The sequence below is a fragment of the Mustelus asterias genome, chromosome 13 (genome assembly GCF_964213995.1).
Source record: "Mustelus asterias chromosome 13, sMusAst1.hap1.1, whole genome shotgun sequence".
NCBI lineage: Eukaryota > Metazoa > Chordata > Chondrichthyes > Carcharhiniformes > Triakidae > Mustelus > Mustelus asterias.
In genome coordinates this window covers 3,487,721-3,506,804 of record NC_135813.1, presented here as the reverse complement: position 1 = coordinate 3,506,804, position 19,084 = coordinate 3,487,721, and the positions used below count along the sequence as shown (strand labels likewise).

Sequence of the window (19,084 nt, the reverse complement as noted above, 5' to 3'; positions counted from 1 at the left end):
CACTGTAGGGATTATATGATTCCATGAACTTGTCAATCCCTATCCCTTTTCCTTCTCCTAAACTCAGCTAATGTTCTGGGGACCCGGGTTCGAATCCCACCACGGAATTAAGAATCTACTGATGACCACAAAACCATTATCGATTGTTGGAAAAACCCATCTGGTTCACTAATGTCCTTTAAGGAAGGAAATTTGCCATCCTTACCTGGTTTGGTCTACACGTGACTCCAGAGCCACAGCAATGTGGTTGACTCTCAACTGCCCTCCAAGAGTAACTAGGGATGGGCAATAAATGCTGGCCAGCCAGCAACGGCCATGTCTCATGAATGAATTTTAAAAAGTTAAACTCAGCTACAGTCTCTCTCACTTCCTTGATCAAGTTTTCTAAACTTCTGCACATCTTGCCTGCGTGCTTAAGGCCTACTCTATTCAGGGTGTCTCTGCTGGGACATTTGGAATTCATTCAGCATTTGTATCAATGTTATTCACTCTTTCCTCACTCAGCAGTGTTTTTCACAACTGCACGTACATGAATGTGGAAAAGCAAAACATTTAATCACAGGTTGGATTCAGTATTCATTATTACATTTCATAAAGTCCAGCTGAGGGACACCACACTGGCTTGACTGCCTCTGACCGGCAGCATTTGCACCGTGCAGGTGCTCAGTAATGACCAACTCCCAACAAGAGAGAATCCAACCTTCTCCCCTTGACATTCAATTTTTTTTTTAAAGTTTATTTATTTCGTGTCACAAGTCGGCTTACATTAACACTGCAATGAAGTTACTGTGAAAATTCCTTAGTTGCCAGACTCTGGCACCTGTTCAGGTACACAGAGTGAGAATTTAGCACGGTCAATGCGCCTAACCAGCATGTCTTTGGACTGTGGGAGGAAACCAGAACACTCAGAGGAAACCCACGCAGACACGAGGAGAATGTGCAAACACCACAGAGTGACCCTAACCGGGAATCGAACCTGTGTTCCTGACGCTGTGAGGCAGCAGTGCTAACCCCTGTGCTACTATGCTGTCTGTTGGCATTACCACTGCTGAATCCTCCATTATTAACATCCTGGAGGTTACCATTAACCAGAAACTGAACTGGACCCAGCCATATCAATACAGTGGCTACCAGAGCAGGTCAGAGGTTGGGAATCCTGCGGCAAGTAATTCACCTCCTGACTCCCCAAAACTTGTCCACCATCTACAAGGCTCAAGTCAGGAGTGTGATGGAATACTCACCACTTCACTGAATGCATGCAGCTCTAATAATACTGAAGCTCAACACCATCCAGGATAAAGCACCTCACTTGATTGGCACTCCACCCACCACCTTGAAATGTTCACTCCATTCACCATGAATGCACAGTTGCAGCAGTGCGTTCCATCTACAAGATGCACCACAGGAACTCACCAAGGCTCGTTCGACATTACAAACTGTGATAGGGAACACCACCACCTGAAAGTTCCCTTCCAAGTCACACATCATTGCAACTATGTACTACAATACCATTCCTTCACTGTCGCTGGGTCAAAACCCTGAAACTTCCTTCCAAAAGCACTGTGGATGTACCTACACCATTTAAAAAACATTCATGGTAGGTAGGCACGGATGGCTAGCTTAACATTTATTGTCCAAATGCAGTCTTTTTAAACCACTGCAGTCCATGCGGTGTAGATATACCCACAGTGCTGAAACTGAAATGAGTGACCTCCAACCATCACCTTCCTTTGTGCCAGGTGCATCTCCAACCAGTGGGAGAGTTTGCCACCTGATTCCCATTGAATTTCAGGTTTACTAAGGCTCCTTGATCCTACACTTGGTCAAATGTGGCCTTGATGTCAAGGGCAGTCACTTTCACCTCACCTCTGGAGTCCAGCTCTTTTGTTCATATTTGAACCAAGGCTGTAATGAGGTCAGGAATGAAGTGACCCTGGCAGAACCCAGACTGAGCGTCCGTGAGCAGGTTATTGCTGAGTCAGTGCTGCTTGATTGCACTGTTGATGAATACTGATGATTGAGAGAAGGCTGGAGAGACTGTAATTGGGCAGGTTGGATCTGTTTTGCTTTTTGTGTATAGCATGCGTTGTGCCAGGTAGTTGGCAGTGTTGTTGCTGTATTGGAACAGCTTGGCAGAATATTGCTGGAATATTGTCAGAGTCCATAGTCTTTGCAGCATTTGGACTGCAGAGATTCAAGGCAGTGACTAACTGTCATCTTTGCAAGGGCAATTAGGGTTGGGCGATAAATGCCAGTTTAGCCAGTGTTTAAATCCTGTAAAAGAATAAATTCCAGAATAGTACACAGTTCAACTGCTTATTCATTCATTTGAAACAGATAATGCAAATTACCAGTGAAATCTGCAGCTTGCTTTATCTTCATTTAATAAACTTGATCCATAATTTTAGCCACGCGAGCACTCATCTGTACATTATTTGGAGACACCAAGGATGGGAGGTGATAACCGTGTCAATTTCTATTTGCACCTCACTTGGTACAGGACATCACCCTGCAACCTATGCTCTCAGATCACTGTGCTCACCTTCCAGATCAGGAAAGTGTAGGCTAACCTAATTTAGGAGGTAATGGTTAGTAAGTTTGCAGATGGTACCAAGATTTGTGGCATAGCAGACAGTGAAGGTTATCTAGGATTGCAACAGGATCTTGATCAATTGGACCAGTAGGCTGATGAATGGCAGATGAGTTTAATGCAAGGCAATTCATTTTGGTAGATCGAACCAGGACAGGACTTAATTAATGGTAGGGCATTGGGGAGAGTTAAAGAACAAAGAGATCTAGGGGTACAGGTTCATAGCTCCTTGAAAGTAGAGTCACAGGCAGGCTGGTGAAGAAGGCATTCAGCATGCTTGATTTCATTGGTCAGAATATTGAATACAGGAGTTGGGACATCTTATTGAAGTTGCACAAGACATTAGTAAGGCCACACTTGGAATATTGTGTACTGTTCTGGTCACCCCATTATTGGAAGGATATTGAATGGTTGACGAGGGAAGTGCCGTGGATGTTGTCTATATGGACTTTAGTAAAGCGTTTGACAAAGTCCCTCATGGTAGGCTGGTGAAAAAAGTTGGATCTCATGGGATAAAGGGGGAGGTGGCTAGATGGGTGGAGAACTGGCTTGGTCACAGAAGACAGAGGGTGGTAGTGGGTCTTTTCCCGGCTGGAGGCCTGTGACTAGTGGTGTGCCGCAGGGCTCTGTATTGGGACCTCTGCTGTTTGTGATTTATATAAACGATCTGGAAGAAGGTGTAACTGGGGTGATCAGTAAGTTTGCAGACGACACAAAATTGGCAGGACTTGCAGATAGAGAGGAGCATTGTCAGAAGCTACAGAAGGATATAGATAGGCTGGAAATTTGGGCAAAGAAATGGCAGATGGAGTTCAATCCTGATAAATGCGAAGTGATGCATTTTGGTAGAAATAATGTAGGGAGGAGCTATACGATAAATGGCAGAACCATAAAGGGTGTAGATACGCAGAGGGACCTGGGTGTGCAAGTCCACAGATCCTTGAAGGTGACGTCACAGGTGGAGAAGGTGGTGAAGAAGGCATATGGCATGCTTGCCTTTATAGGACGGGGCATAGAGTATAAAAGCTGGAGTCTGATGTTGCAGATGTATAGAACGTTGGTTCGGCCGCATTTGGAATACTGCGTCCAGTTCTGGTTACCACACTACCAGAAGGACGTGGAGGATTTGGAGAGTACAGAGGAGGTTTACCAGGATGTTGCCTGGTATGGAGGGGCTTAGTTATGAGAGATTGGGTAAACTGGGGTTGTTCTCCCTGGAAAGACAGAGGATGAGGGGGAGACTTAATAGAGGTGTATAAAATTATGAAAGGCATAGATAGGGTGAACGGTGGGAAGCTTTTCCCCAGGTCAGTGGTGACGTTCACGAGGGGTCATAGGTTCAAGGTGAAGGGGGGGGTGGGGGGGAGGTTTAACACAGATATCAGAAGGACATATTTTACAGAGGGTGGTGGGGGCCTGGAATGCGCTGCCAGGCAAGGTGGTGGAGGCGGACACACTGGGAACGTTTAAGACTTATCTAGATAGCCATATGAACGGAGTGAGAATGGGGGGATACAAAAGAATGGTCTAGTTTGGACCAGGGAGCGGCACGGGCTTGGAGGGCCGAAGGGCCTGTTTCTGTGCTGTATTGTTTTGTTCTTTGATATTATTAAACTAGAAAGAGTACAGAAAAGATTTACTAGGATGCCACCGGGTCTTGATGGTTTGAGTTATAAAGGGAGGCTGGATGGACTGGGACGTTTTCCTCTGGAGCATAGGAGACTTGGGGGTGATCTTATAGAGGTCTATAAAATAATGAGGGGCATAGATCAGCTAGATAGTCAACATCTTTTCCCAAAGGCAGGGGAGTCTAAAACTAGAGGGCATAGGTTTAAGGTGAGAGGGGAGAGATACAAAAGGGTCCAGAGGAGCAATTTTTTCCCCACACAGGTGGTGAGTGTCTGGAACAAGCTGTCAGAGGTAGTAGTAGAGGCGGGTACAATTTTGTCTTTTAAAAAGCATTTAGACCGTTACATGGGTCAGCTGGGTAGGAGGGAGATATGGGCCAAACGCAGGCAATTGGGACTAGCTTAGTGGCTTAAAAAAAAAAAGGGCAGTATGGACAAGTTGGGCCAAAGGGCCCCGATTCCATTCTGTAAACCTTTATGACTAACCTGCAGAAACACTTTTCACACTGGGTGCAAGAGAAACGCGATGACAACAGCCAATAAATTCAAACAAAGAGAGAATTGCAAGTGTGGAGGGTAGCCCTTTATTAAATTACTGCGCAATATTCATCGCCAACTCGAGTTCGAACCCCTTCCCCACCCCCCCTCCAAAAAATACTGTGTCTGAGCAGGCAGACAAACCCTCCCCCCCCCACCACCAGTGGCCACCCCCCCCCCCCCCCCCCCCCTCAAAAAAACATTTGGCAAGATACCACTGAACACCACCACCACACTTCAAAATGGCGAGTCAGAGTCTCTCTCGCTCAAATTCACAAGCAGTTCTGCCTCCAGTCTCTGGCTTGATTTAAATTGGCGAGTGAGGTCAAGAGTCCAAAATCATCACAGCTTTGGGGGAGGGGAGGGGGGGGGGGGTGGAAGACGGCGACCGCAGACGTTGGGGTAAGGGTTTTTTTTAAATCACAGCACTGTTTCATTATTTAGAGTACACAGTCTGATACAAAGATCCTGCGGCGTGTTGGTCCAGCCTTTTTTAAAATCTTTTTCTTTTTTTGAACACCGCAAGAGAGTTTGTCCGCTTGTACGATGAGCGTCTTCCAAGGTCACGCTTCCATCCCAACTGAAGAGGAGCAGTCCGATTGGGTCAGCAGCAAGCATTCAAAGGGGAGGGAGTATAAAAGATTCCAATCAGATGTTCCGTCATACCTGGGTGGCCATCATCTACAAACATACCATACGTACAACATAATGTAGTGCAAAACATGAAAGACAACTTATTTGTTCACAGTTACACAGGGATTTGATGTCAAGTTTTTTTTTTTGCTTTTTTTTTCCTTAAATATACGAACATTCCACTGAAGGGAGTACACGGCCCTTAACTGGATTGTACCTTGTTATAAACTTACGACATGCTTACAAAGCAAAGCAGGCATCGACTGCTCAGGATAATACTATGTTTCTTTCCTTCCCCACCCCACTCCCCCAATTAATTCTGGTCATGATGCATTCCGTCATAGTCCATTATGCTGAGCTGCCTGACGCTTTCGGGGCAGGGCACCGGCAGCTTCAAGGGGCCCAGAGAGCTGCCCAGTTCCACGCTGCACTCCGTCTTAAGCGATTCAAAGAGGCTGTCCATCTTGGGCCGCTCGTTGTCGCACTGGCTTTCGCTCTTGTTCCTGAACAGCTCGCGGGCACGCATCCCCAGCAGGCTCTTGGAGCTGGGGTAGGAGCCGACTGTGACTGGGGCGGTGGGCTGCTCCAGGAGGTTTGGGCTCGAGGCACCTTGGCCCTGACCCACCACCTCGGTGGCCGTCGGCGCTGCTTGTGGCTTTCTATTGGGAGGCTGCTCGGTCAAGGTGCCGGGGGCCACCGGAGGCTTGGCTTGTCTGCTTTTGCTCTCTGTATCTGGGGTCTTATCGAATGAGTCGCACACGGCACCGATGCTTTCAGACCTATTCGTAAACGAGAGAGAGAGATTAGAGAAGCAAATATTCTTCAATTAAAAAATCCCAGACTGGATAAATATTTTGATCCAGCTGAAATATTGTGATGTTAAAAATTACAGCACAGAAACAGGCCATTCAGCCCATCTAGTCTACGCTAAAGTTTATACGTTCAATGAGCATTTTCTCATCCTGCTTTATCTAGTCCCATCAGCAGAACTTTCTATTCCCTTTTCATAGAATCAAAGAATCCCTACGGTGCAGGAGGAGGCCATTTGGCCCATTGAGTCTGCACCGACCACAATCCCACCCAGGCCCTATCCCCGTAACCCCACGTATTTACCCTGCTAATCCCCTTGACACTAAGGGGCAATTTAACGTGGCCGGACAACCTAACCCGCACATCTTTGGACTGTGGGAGGAAACCGGAGCACCCGGAGGAAACCCATGCAGACACGGGGAGAACGTGCAGACTCCACACAGACAGTGACCTGAAGCCACGAATTGTACCTGGGTCCTTGGTGCTGTGAGGCAGCAGTGCTAACCACTGTGCCACACAATGTTTTGCCAGTATTTTAACTGTCTGGGGCATTTCAGTTGGAATCCTTACAGCTGGCAGAGAGCAGAGTCAACCAGAGCTGCTTGAGGAATCCAAATTGTCGGGTGTTAGGGCAGCATGCCAACTCATTGCATCACCCAAGAGTTACACCCAGCCAACATCAACAAGAAAAACATCTCTCCTTACTTATCCTCTGCAGACTGAGGTGTTTCCTGCGCAGCCACTGGTTTCTCTGGAGGTTCCGCCCGCTCCAGCTTACTGTAGAGTTCCAGGATTTCACACTGAAGTGTTTGCGTTATCCGTTTCTGGGCTTCATAGCGGCTTTCTGCTGCCTGCAGCTCCCCACTGGGGAAAAAACAGATTCCGCAATGTTCAGTTACAGCCAAGCACCACACGTCTCTCCTCAAACTAAAGCCCATCCACAGAGAAATCGCAAACCCTCGCCGAGCCCGGCCCACCCCTCGTCGAGCTCCAAGCCCGCCCCCCTGCCCTCGCCGAGCTCGCCACCCCCCCCCCTCCCCTCACCAAGCTCTGAGCCCGGCCCCCACCCTTCGCCGAGCTCGGTTCCCCCCTCCCCCCCACGTTCACTCAATACCTAGCCAGGTTTTTGACATTCTCCAGATATTTCTTTTGCTCGAGGAAAAGATGTTCCTTTTTAGTCAGCTGGCTTTCCAGTTCTGTTATTCGGCGCTGCGACGCCTCTGTCCTCTGGACTTGCTGCTGAATGCGGTGTTTCATCTTCTCTCGCTCTCGGACTAACGAAAGCTGCAACATCTCTGTCTCTGCTGCCTGAATGGAATGTCACGGGGAGAAGGTGGATTTAAAAAAAGATCCTTTACAGACACACGTCAAACTTTCTAGGTGAATGACGATGTTTACATTTACTGAAAAATGAGTCCGAGCAATATATAAATTGGTATCCGATATTTTTGTACCCACCTGAACAGTTTAATATCTCATCTGATAGCCCCACCCTGTATGTTTAGAATGGAATCAGCCCAGGTAAACCTGTCACTTTGTACTTAAACCCTCCTCTCGATGGAGGCAGTGCAGCAAAAGCACTGGAAAGAAAGTCTAGTTACAGTGTGACAAGATAACATATGCCCTTCCATTATGTGTGAATGAGGTCAGGGTTGTGATGGAATACTCTCCACTTGCCTGGATGGGTGCAACTCCAACAAGACTCAAGAAGCTCGACGCCATCCAAGAAAAACAGCCCGTTTGATGGGCACACCACCCCACCCCCTTCAACATTCACTCCCTCCACCACCGATGCACAGTGAAAGTAGTGTGTGCACCACCTACAAGATAGAGTCAGAGATATACAGCATGGAAACAGGTCCTTCAGCCCAACTCATCCAGGCCGACCAGGTTTCCTGAACTGAACTAGTCCCATTTGCCTGCATTTGTCCCATATCTCTCTGAACCTTTCCCATCCATGTACCTGTCCAAAATGTTGTAATTGTACCCACCTCTACCACCTCCTCTGGCAGCTCATTCCATACACGCACCACCCTCTGTGTGCAAAAGCTGCCCCTCAGGTCCTTTTTAAATCTTTCCCCTCTCACCTTAAACCTACGCCTTCGAGTTTCAGACTCCCCTACCCTGGGGAAAAAAGCTCAGCTGTTCACCTTATCTGTGCCACTCATGATCTGGGGCAGCAACTCACCAACTGCGATAGCATCTTCCAAACCCGCAACTTCTACCACCTAAAAGATCAAGGGCAGCAGACGTATAGGAACACCAACAACTGCAAGTTCCCCTTCAAGACCCACGCCATCCTGACTTGGAACTATGTTGCCATTCCTTCACTGTCGCTGGGTCAAAATCCTGGAACTCCTTTCCTAACAGCAGTGTTGGTTGGGGTTACACCACAACAGACTGTAGTGGTTTGAGAATGTGGCTGATGATCAGCTTTTCAGGGGCAATTAGGAATGAGCAATAAATAGCAATACTAGCCAGTGATGTCCATGCCTCATGAAAGAAAGGTTAAGGTAAAGGGAGGAGTCTCATGTGGAACAAGCTCTAGCTGGGACCTGTGATGCTCAATGGCCCATTTTTGAGCTGTAAGTATGCAACAATAAGATGGGATGGCCTTAAAACAGGAATTGGATTAAGTTTATTGTGCCTTAGTCCAATTAACAACTTTGCATTTTTGTGGCACCATTAATGTGGAAAAGAGCCCCAAAGTACTTCACAGCAGCACAATCAAACAAAATTAAACGCCAAGTTAAACAGTACACAGGTCAAAGAGGTAAGTGTTATGGAGTGTCTTAAAGGAGGAGATGGAGGTGGAGAGGTTTAGGGAGGGAATTCCAGAGCTTACGGCTCAGATAGCTGAAGGGACAGCCACCAATGGTGGGGCAAAGGACATCGGCTGTGTGCAAAAGGTCAGAACTGGAGGAATAGGGAGATCTCAGAGGGTTAAGGTTGTAAGAGAAGTGGGGAGACATTGAGGAATTTGAAATAAGGCATTTTCATCCCTTACCCATCCTACCCGAGGTCTGGAATCCCCGTGCATGATGTTAGAATGGATTGAATTGTCAAATCTTGGTTTTTTTAATTCTTTCATGGGGTCTGGGCGTCACAAGGGCAAGGTTTACATTTTCTGCCCATCATGGAATCATAGAATCCCTACAGTGCAGAAGGTGGCCATTTGGTCCATCGAGTCTGCACCAACAACAATCCCACCCAGGCCCCATCCCCATAACCCCATAAATTTATCCTGCCAATCCCTCTAACCTACGCATCCCGGAACACTAAGAGGCAATTTAGCATGGCCAATGCACCCTAACCCGCATATCTTTGGGCTGTGGCAGGAAACCCACGCAGACACAGGGAGAACGTGCAGACTCCGCACAGGCAGTGACCCAAGCCAGGAATCGAACCCGGGTCTCTGGCGCTGTGAGGCAGCAGTGCTAACCACTGTGCCACCCACTAATTGCCCTTGAGCGGAATGGTTTGCCACACCATTTCAGAGGGGCAGTTAAGAGTCAACTACATTGCTGCGGCTCTGGGATCACATGTAGGCCAGGCTGGGTAAGGATGACAGGTTTCCTATCCAAACAGGTGTTAGTGAAACAGATGGGCTTTTACAACAGTCGACAATGGTTTCATGGTCATCATTCCCGAGACTGGTATTACAACTGCAGATTATTCATTAAATGTTACATTTCACCAGCTGCTGTGGTGGGATTTGCACCCTTGTCCCCAAAGCATTAGTCTGGGCCTCTGAACAATCATAAAGCCACCAACTGCCACTAAGTTGTCATGAGCTTGAAATTTAGAAAGGATCCCAAGTACTGTTATTTGACCAATATCCCCAGTTTCAAACAGAACAGCTAAATATCAGAGTTCGCAAAGCGTGGAGAACACAAACACGTTCTGGCAATAACCTGGACTTCCTAACTCACGGACCACAATCAGTAAGGATAGGCAACACCTCCTCCACGATCATCCTCAACACTGGTGCCCCACAAGGCTGTGTTCTCAGCCCCCTACTATACTCCTTATACACCTATGACTGTGCGGCCAAATTCCCCTCCAATTCAAGTTTGCTGACGACACCACCATAGTGGGTCAGATCTCAAACAATGACGAGACAAGAGTACAGGAATGAGATAGAGAATCTGGTGTGGCAACAATAATCTCTCCCTCAATGTCAACAAAACAAAGGAGATTGTCATCAACTTCAGGAAGCGTAAAGGAGAACATGCCTGCTTACATCAATGGTGATGAAGTAGAAAGGGTTGAGAGCTTCAAGTTTTTAGGTGTCCAGATCACCAACCACCTGTCCTGGTCCACCCATGCCAACACAATAGTTAAGGAAGCCCACCAATGCCTCTACTTTCTCAGAAGACTAAGGAAATTTGGCATGTCAGCTACGACTCTCACCAACTTTTACAGATGCTCCATAGAAAGCATTCTTTCTGGTTGTATCACAGCTTGGTATGGGCTCCTGCTCTGCCCAAGGCCGCAAGGAACTACAAAAGCTCGTGAATGTAGCCCAATCTATCACGCAAACCAGCCTCCCATCCATTGACTCTGTCTACACTTCCCGCTGCCTCGGCAAAGCAGCCAGCATAATTAAGGACCCCACGCACCCCGGACATTCTCTTCCACCATCTTCGATCGGGAAAAAGATGCACAAGTCTGAGGTCACATACCAACCGACTCAAGAACAGCTTCTTCCCTGCTGCCGTCAGACTTTTGAATGGACCTACCTTGCATTAAGTTGATCTTTCTCTACACCCTAGCTATGACTGTAACACTACATTCTGCACTCTCTCGCTTCCTTCTCCATGAACGGTATGCTGTGTCTGTATAGCGCGCAAGAAACAATACTTTTCACTGTACGTTAATACATGTGACAACAATAAATCAAATCAAAACCTCACCTTGGCTGAGCCCATCTGTGAATGCAGCAGCTTCTCCATATGTAGTCCATTGACTTCACTCAGGAGCAGCAGCTGCTTGTTCAGCCATTCCATCTGCTGCTGCACGGACTGTGTGCTGGTGAACTAGGAATAATTCAACAAGAGAATTAGCCTTCCACTAGCAAACCGAGGCTGATTCCGGGGATGGCGGGGCTGATGTATGAGGAGAGATTGACTAGGTTAGGATTGTTTTCGCTGGAGTCCAGATAAATGAAGGGGGGATCTCATAGAGACTTATAAAATTCTAACAGGACTAGACAGGGTCGATGCAGGGAGGATGTTCCCAATGGTGGGGGAATCCAGAACCAGGGGTCACAGTCTGAGGATTCAGGGTAGATCATTTAGGACGGAAGTGAGGAGACATTTGGAACATAGAATCCCTACAGTGCAGGAGGCCATTCAGCCCATCAAATCTGCACCGACACCAATCCCACCCATGTCCTCTCCCCGCTTAGCTACCCTGCTAATCTCTCTAACCTATCACATCCCGGGACACGAAGGGTTAATTTAGCATGTCCAATCAACCTAACCCGCACATCTTTGGAGTGTGGGAGGAAACCGGAGCACCCGGAGGAAACCCACGCAGACACGGGGAGAATGTGCAAACTCCACACAGACAATGACCCAAGCCGGGAATCGAACCCGGGTCCCTGGAGCTGTGAGGCAGCAGTGCTAACCACTGTGCTGCCCACATTTCTTCACCCAAAGAGTGGTGAGCCTGTGGAATTCATTACCACAGGAAGTAGTTGATGCCAAAACATTGAATGTATCCAAGAGGCGGCTGGATATAGCACTTGGGGCGAACGGGATCAAAGGTTATGGGGAGAAAGCAGGATTAGGCTATTGAGTTGGATGATCAGCCATGATCGTAATGAATGGTGGAGCAGACTCGAAGGGCCAAATGGCCTCCTCCTGCTCCTATCTTCTATGTTTCTATACTGAGGGGAGGGATGACACGAGAAATCGGAGAGTAATCTTTTAGTTTCCACTGAGCTTCCTGCAGCCACAGAACTAAGCCACCTGTATCACTGTTGGCACTGAACCAACAGTGTAGAGGGAGCTAAACTCTGTATCTAACCCCGTGCTGTACTTGCCCTGGGAGTGTTTGATGGGGGACAGTGTAGAAGGAGCTTTACTCTGTATCTAACCCCGTGCTGTACCTGTCCTGGGAATGTTTGATGGAGACAGTGTAGAGGGAACTTTACTCTGTATCTAACCCCGTGCTGTACCTTTCCTGGGAATGTTTGATGGAGACAGTGTAGAGGGAGCTTTACTCTGTATCTAACCCCGTGTTGTCCCTGTCCTGGGAGTGTTTGATGGGGACAGTGTAGAGGGAACTTTACTCTGTATCTAACCCCGTGCTGTACCTGTCCTGGGAGTGTTTGATGGGGACAGTGTAGAGGGAGCTTTACTCTGTATCTAGCCCCGTCCTGTCCCTGTCCTGGGAGTGTTTGATGGGGGTCAGTGGAGAGGGAGCTTTACTCTGTATCTAACCCCGTGCTGTACCTGCCCTGGGAGTGTTTGATGGGACAATGTGGAGGGAGTTTTATTCTGTATCTAACCTCGTGCTGTACTTGTCCTGGGAGTGGCCAATGAGAAGCTGTCCATTGCCTGGCTATTTGGGTTGGCCAACTCTATAGAATGGCTGAAAGTGTTGGGTGTTCAACAATAAATACAAGTCTCATTGGGGCAAACTGAGTTGGGGGACAACATTCTAAAGGATTTGATTCAAACCAGTCCAGGTTTTTGTTAAGCAGATTGTCAAATCACTCACCTTCTCTGTCATCTGGTTTAGCAGATATGCTGTGTTGCATGCTTTGTTATTGACCTTCTGTAGTTCCAGCTTCAATTCCCCAATCATCTTCTGACAATCCTGCAGTTTGTTCTAAAAAAACCCAGAGATTTGCAAATTAGAAAACAGAGCAGGATCCATAAAGGCCATTGCACACATCAACCCTCTCCATCGAGCTTGCTTTGACTCTAACTTCCCTTGGTAAAGGCACCTGCTTAGCAAACTGTAGCTCCTGAGTTCAGTGGCTTCCTTTAGGTATTGGACTAATCTGTAAAATAAGCAGTGATATAAGACAGGACAGAATCCTTACTGTGTAGGTGAAAAGGCAGAGTAGTGGGACTAGCTGAAAAGCTCAGAGATGGCACAGACATGATGGGCCTAATGGCCTCCTCCTGGGCAGTACAGTCATGGGCTCTGTCCCACCAATCAACCTTTCTAATATCCGGACATTAGCAGCAATGTTATATCTCCACAATACAACTGCCCTCCATAGACATCGCCCCCATTGCCCTCTCTTTCTGGAAGAGGAATCACATTATTTCATAGAGCATTTGACAAGCTCAGCCTATACCTATCACCACAACCATAGCATCATACAGCACAGGAGGCTGTTCAGCCCATCATACCTCTGCCAGCTGTTTGGCAAATGCCTCTGTTCTTGCCCTGGATGGTTAGCACTGCTGCCTCACAGTGCCAGGGACCCGGGTTCGATTCCCGGCTTGGGTCACTGTCTGTGTGGAGTTTGCACATTCTCCCCGTGTCAGCATGGGTTTCCTCTGGGTGCTCCAGTTTCCTCCCACAGTCCAAAGATGTGCAGGTTAGGTGGATTGGCCATGCTAGGGCGGCACGGTAGCACAGTGGTAAGCACTGCTGCTTCACAGCTCCAGGGTCCCGGGTTCGATTCCCGGCTCGGTTCACTGTCTGTGTGGAGTTTGCACATTCTCCTCGTGTCTGCGTGGGTTTCCTCCGGGTGCTCCGGTTTCCTCCCACAGTCCAAAGATGTGCGGGTTAGGTTGATTGGCCAGGTTAAAAAATTGCCCCTTAGAGTCCTGGGATATGTAGGTTAGAGCGATTAGCGGGTAAAATATGTGGGGGTAGGGCCTGGGTGGGATTGTGGTCGGTGCAGACTCGATGGGCCGAATGGCCTCCTTCTGCACTGTAGGGTTTCTATGATTTCTAAATTGCCCCTTTGAGTACCCGAACAGGTGCCGGAGTGTGGCGACTAGAGGATTTTCACAGTAGCTTCACTGAAGTGTTGATGTAAGCCTTACTTGTGACACTAATAAACAAACTTTAAACTTTGATACCTCAGGAACTTTTTCCTCTAAGTCCATATTCAATTTTGTTTAGAAATGAATATCTGAATCTGCTTCCTCTCAACTGCCGGATCACAACTAACTGCATTTGTATTTCTCTCATTCCTTTTCTTTTGCCGAGTATCTTAAATCTGTATTCCCTGGTTGCCAATATTCCTGTCAGTGGAAATAACTTACTTTTAGAAAAATGCTTCATTTACAATTTGAATCCCAAGTGTCAATACTATTCTCCTTTTTAATCGAGATTTGCTTACGTCTGCCTCCCACACAATTGAATAACTTGAAATCAATTTCAGTGCCAGTGAGGTCAGGTATGTAAGGCCATGTGTCTCAATGATTGGCTGATCGAATCAACAGCATGTTCCACCAACCACAGCACAGACGGCATTCAAACTGCCCGCATTTGCAAAACCCAAAACAGAACGTGGGCAGCACTTGTTGAACAATCCTGTGTGCGCTAACAAACAATCTAAGATAATCAGTCAGGATCGTAACATTGCTCATTTACACTCGTCAGAAGTGACAAACATTCATACATCAGAACCTACCCTCTGCAAACAAAAGGAATATGTCCAAGCTTTGTGGAGTTTGCACATTCTCCCAGTGTCTGCGTGGGTTTCCTCCGGGTGCTCCGGTTTCCTCCCACAGTCCAAAGATGTGCGGGTTAGGTGGATTGGCCATGCTAAATTGACCCTAGTGTCAGAGGGTTTAGCAGGGTAATGAGGGTTACGGGAATAGGGCCTGGGTGGGATTGTGGTCAGTACAGACTCGATGGGCCGAATGGCCTCCTTCTGCACTGTAAGGTTTCTATGATTGGTGTAAAATCTCAACAGTACATCTGTTACACTGGAATCAGTGTAATTATATTGGTTAGAATCATAGATCCATAGGGTGCAGGAGGCGGCCATTTGGCCCGAGTCTGCACTGACCACAACCCCTGACGCTCAGGGGCAATTTAGCATGGAAAATCAACCTAACCAGCACATCTTTGGACTGTGGGAGGAAACCGGAGCACCCGGAGGAAACCCACGCAGACACGGGAAAACGTGCAAACTCCACACAGACAGTGACCCGAGGCCGGAATTGAACCTGGGTCCCTGGCGCTGTGAGGCAGCAGTGCTAACCACTGTGCCACTCCTGGAGTGGTTAAATGGATGGTGGACAAAATGGAATGGAGGTGAACCATGGGTCAATAAGCTCAAGCGCTCCACACATGTAACTAAAAGATTAATGGGGATCCACTATATACTTTTAACCTTCTCCCCCTTCAGATTCACCCAATGGTGAGATGGCTCCTGGCAGTGGGTCCCGATTTACCTGGAGCTCCTGGCAGTGGGTTCCGATTTACCTGGAGCTCCTGGCAGTGGGTTCCGATTTACCTGGAGCTCCTGGCAGTGGGTCCCGATTTACTGGAGCTCCTGGCAGTGGGTTCCGATTTACTGGAGCTCCTGGCAGTGGGTTCCGATTTACCTGGCGCTCCTGGCAGTGGGTCCCGATTTACTGGAGCTCCTGGCAGTGGGTTCCGATTTACCTGGAGCTCCTGGTAGTGGGCCCTGATTTACCTGGAGCTCCTGGCAGCGAGCACGGTAATCCCCTCGCTCCTTCTGTAGCTCTGCAATCTGGTTGTTGAGATGTTTGACGATGGATTCCTTTTCTTCTCGCAGTAGCCGATACTGGTTCTGTTCGATGAATAAACTGTGTTTGAGAGATCCAATATCCAGGTCCTGGAGCTTCAGCTGGTCCTTCTGCAGATGGAGTTGGCCACAAGACAGACAGAGGCTCAGTAGCTCAAAGTGATGAAACACAAACCTCAATCCCTCCAAACCGCAATCAACGAGGAAAGCGGGAATGACTTCACCAACTACACCCCGCCCCCCCCATCCCTCAAATCCCCTCTCCACCCCCACCTCATTAGAGCAAGCCTTTAACAACTTTTGAACTTGTCACTGGCCCACTCTCCTCATAGCGAGATGACAGAGGCCCTCCTTCCCCAGGTGAATACTTTGCCAGTTGTGCGCGTGCGCGCGAGAAAGCGCACGAGTGTGAGAAAGAGAATGCGACTGAGTGAGCGAGCGAGGGGGAGCCGACGCAAGCATGGGCGAGAGCTCGGGCGTGAGTGTGAGTGAGGATGAGAGTGGGGGTGCAGGCGTGGGCAAGGGCGCGTTAGTTTGTGGGGGAACATTACACACAGCCAAACTGAGCACAGTAGATCTCACCAACAACAGGACTAGATGAGCTATATTGGTAGCATTGATCAAAGAATGAACCAGGACACTAGGAGGACATCATTGTTCTTTAAATAGTGCTAGGGGATCTTTTATGTTTGTCTTAAAAGCCAGATGGGGCTTTTGGTTTAACATTTAGAGATGGAGGGAGAAAACCTTTCCAATCAAGTGTTGAATTCAAAGGGGGAGCAGAGAGGTGGATGGGGAACAGAAGCTCCAATGGGGCCTTTCGTTGAACCGACACAGAATCAAACAAGAGTAAAGCTGCCAGAACCTATAGCAAGAGCCTTCTTATGAGTGTCCAACAAGGTAAACGTGTTAAAATATTTTTAAAGCCTCACCATTGCTAAATTTTGTTCCTCCAGCGCAGTTGCTTTGAGAATTTTGCGTAGCAGACGCCTATTCCGAACAGCATGCTGCTCTCGCTTGTAACGCTCGTACAGGAGCTGGTTGTGCAGTAAAATGAGTTGATTCCGAAGCCTTTGCAGCTCATCCATGGGTACAGAACCTGAGATCAACAGGACGCTGAGAGTTAGATCACAAGCGGAAGCTAGAACTACACCCAGCCATCCCATGTACGTCAGGTACAAAACACTTGCATTTATATAGTGCCTGAAACATCCCAAGGCACTTCACAGTGTTTACCGGAAAAACCAATCTGACACTTAGCCACAAAAGGAGATCTTGGGATAGGTGACCAAAAGCTTGGTTAAAGAGGTATGTTCAAAAAGAATGCTTTAAAAGAGGAGCCCAGTAAGAAGTTTCACAACACCAGGTTGAAGTGCAACACCTGAAGGAGCAACGCTCCGAAAGCTTGTGATACAAGCTTTGACCTGGTGTTGAGAGACTTCCTACTGTGTCCACCCCAGCCCAATAGCTGCATCTCCACATTTGAGGAGGCGGAGAGAGAGAGGTGCAGGGATTTAGGGAGAGAGGTTTAGTGCTTGGAGGCGAGGCACATTCACTCATATTGGGGGTGATAAAAATTGGTTGAGGGTGGGGGGTGCAAAAGACTAAAATTTGGAAGTGTATGTTGCTTAAGATCACGACTTGGGAGGAGTAAGGCCACGGAGGAATTTAAACACAAGGATGAGGATTAGAAGATGCGGTGTTGATCAGCACAGGGGATAATGGGTGAGTGAGACTGATCGCAAGTCAGAAAACAGACAGCAAAGTTCTGGATAAATGGATGTTTACAAAGGTGGGAGGTCAAACCGGAGAACACTGGAATAAGCTGGGTCAGGAGGTATCAGCAAGAAAGATTGATTCAGCATCAGACAGGGTGGGAAACGGAGGCTATTGCCTGGCCCTGAACCACACACTGGTACTCAGGGTTTTAGTATTTCACGTTTTTTTTTTTTTACACACTGGAAATAATGGTTCACTTAAAATTACAGCTGGTTGGAGGCCAGTACACCATGCAGTGACCAAGAGGGTCACTCCCACAAGACATCAGGACTAGGACGAATGTGACAAAAAAAGACCTGGCTCAACATCAAACTCAACGGCGCAGAAAAGGTCCCGTCAATTGCCTAGACTGCCCCCCCCACACCCCCATCGCCACAATCAAACTCAGTACATGGCAAAATGTCATTGAGGCATTGCCTTCAGGGAGTGCTCTTGAGCAAGATATCAGTTGCACTCACAAGTAGAAATATTGCCCAGAATGACTCAACCCCCCTCAACGTATACGGGTCAAAGCAGATCAGAACCCAGAAATTTATGAGCGAGCGACATTTATTCCAACTCATCTTATTCTTCAATTGCTTCTCTCACACAGCTGCCTCACAATCAGCCTGCCTGCTTCTAAAACCTTATTCCAAAGCCCATCAACCATTTGTACACAGCTAATAGAAAAGGGACAGGAAGTGGGGATGAGAGAAGATGAGGAAGGGAAAAAGGGAATCAAAGGAAAATTTTCTTTTAAAGAAAGAAGCAATGAGGGCGAGGCGCTGAAGGAGGGTTAGGCAAGGAGGAGAGTTTTTAAATTGACATTTTATTGCTGCATCAAGATTGTGGAGTGCAGTTACTTGACATCCTTATTTTTTGTTAATCCCTTCTTTAAAAAAACCTTTAAAAATCTTTTCTCCAAATTTAACTTTCTAACACCTGTAATACTGCTCGAAGCCACTATTCATGCTGTGATCACTCCCACTCCCCGCTGCACTCTAATTTACACAACTGCTCACATGGCAACAAAGCAATTTTCACTATACCCCCTGCAGAACCTCATTTTGCCCTAACAAAGCTGGATTGATATCCAGTTAATAGTGATGTTTAACAGACACTCCTTTTGGGTGCCTTGCTCCCAAACTGGTTATTTTACATAATTTATACTCAACTGCACCTTCTGATCCAATTAATTACACTTCCAAACGTTTTGGAATCTGGTTGCTATGCCTGTCTTGAAAACGCACAAGGGATTTGTTCCATTCGAAAAGTAACATAACGCACAGTCATACAAAAACAACCATGCTTCATTTATTCATATTCCCACTATTGAGGGAAAGAACTTCAGAAACAACACAGTCAGAAGGGCATGTAAGGTCAGAGTCCTCTAACCTGTGACACCTGTCTGTGAAGCTCAGACACTCGGTC

At 47.5% G+C, this 19,084-nt stretch overlaps 1 protein-coding gene across 5 annotated transcripts in view; it reads right to left on the bottom strand.

Moving 5' to 3' along the window:
* Positions 1 to 4,775: 4,775 nt before the first annotated feature.
* tsc1b (TSC complex subunit 1b) overlaps positions 4,776 to 19,084 on the bottom strand; it is a 55,774-nt gene continuing 41,465 nt past the window's right edge. For 4 of the 5 annotated variants that reach the window (XM_078226184.1, XM_078226185.1, XM_078226187.1 and 1 more), the window contains 7 exons: positions 16,828 to 16,994; positions 15,824 to 16,006; positions 12,928 to 13,038; positions 11,115 to 11,237; positions 7,313 to 7,506; positions 6,904 to 7,062; positions 4,782 to 6,167 (listed from right to left, as the gene is read on the bottom strand). In XM_078226184.1, the coding sequence (XP_078082310.1) occupies positions 5,702 to 6,167; positions 6,904 to 7,062; positions 7,313 to 7,506; positions 11,115 to 11,237; positions 12,928 to 13,038; positions 15,824 to 16,006; positions 16,828 to 16,994 (1,403 nt within the window). In that variant the 3' untranslated portion in view covers positions 4,782 to 5,701. Of the gene's footprint in view, positions 6,168 to 6,903; positions 7,063 to 7,312; positions 7,507 to 11,114; positions 11,238 to 12,927; positions 13,039 to 15,823; positions 16,007 to 16,827; positions 16,995 to 19,084 lie in introns of all 5 variants that reach the window. The other variant, XM_078226186.1, reaches the window with a different exon arrangement.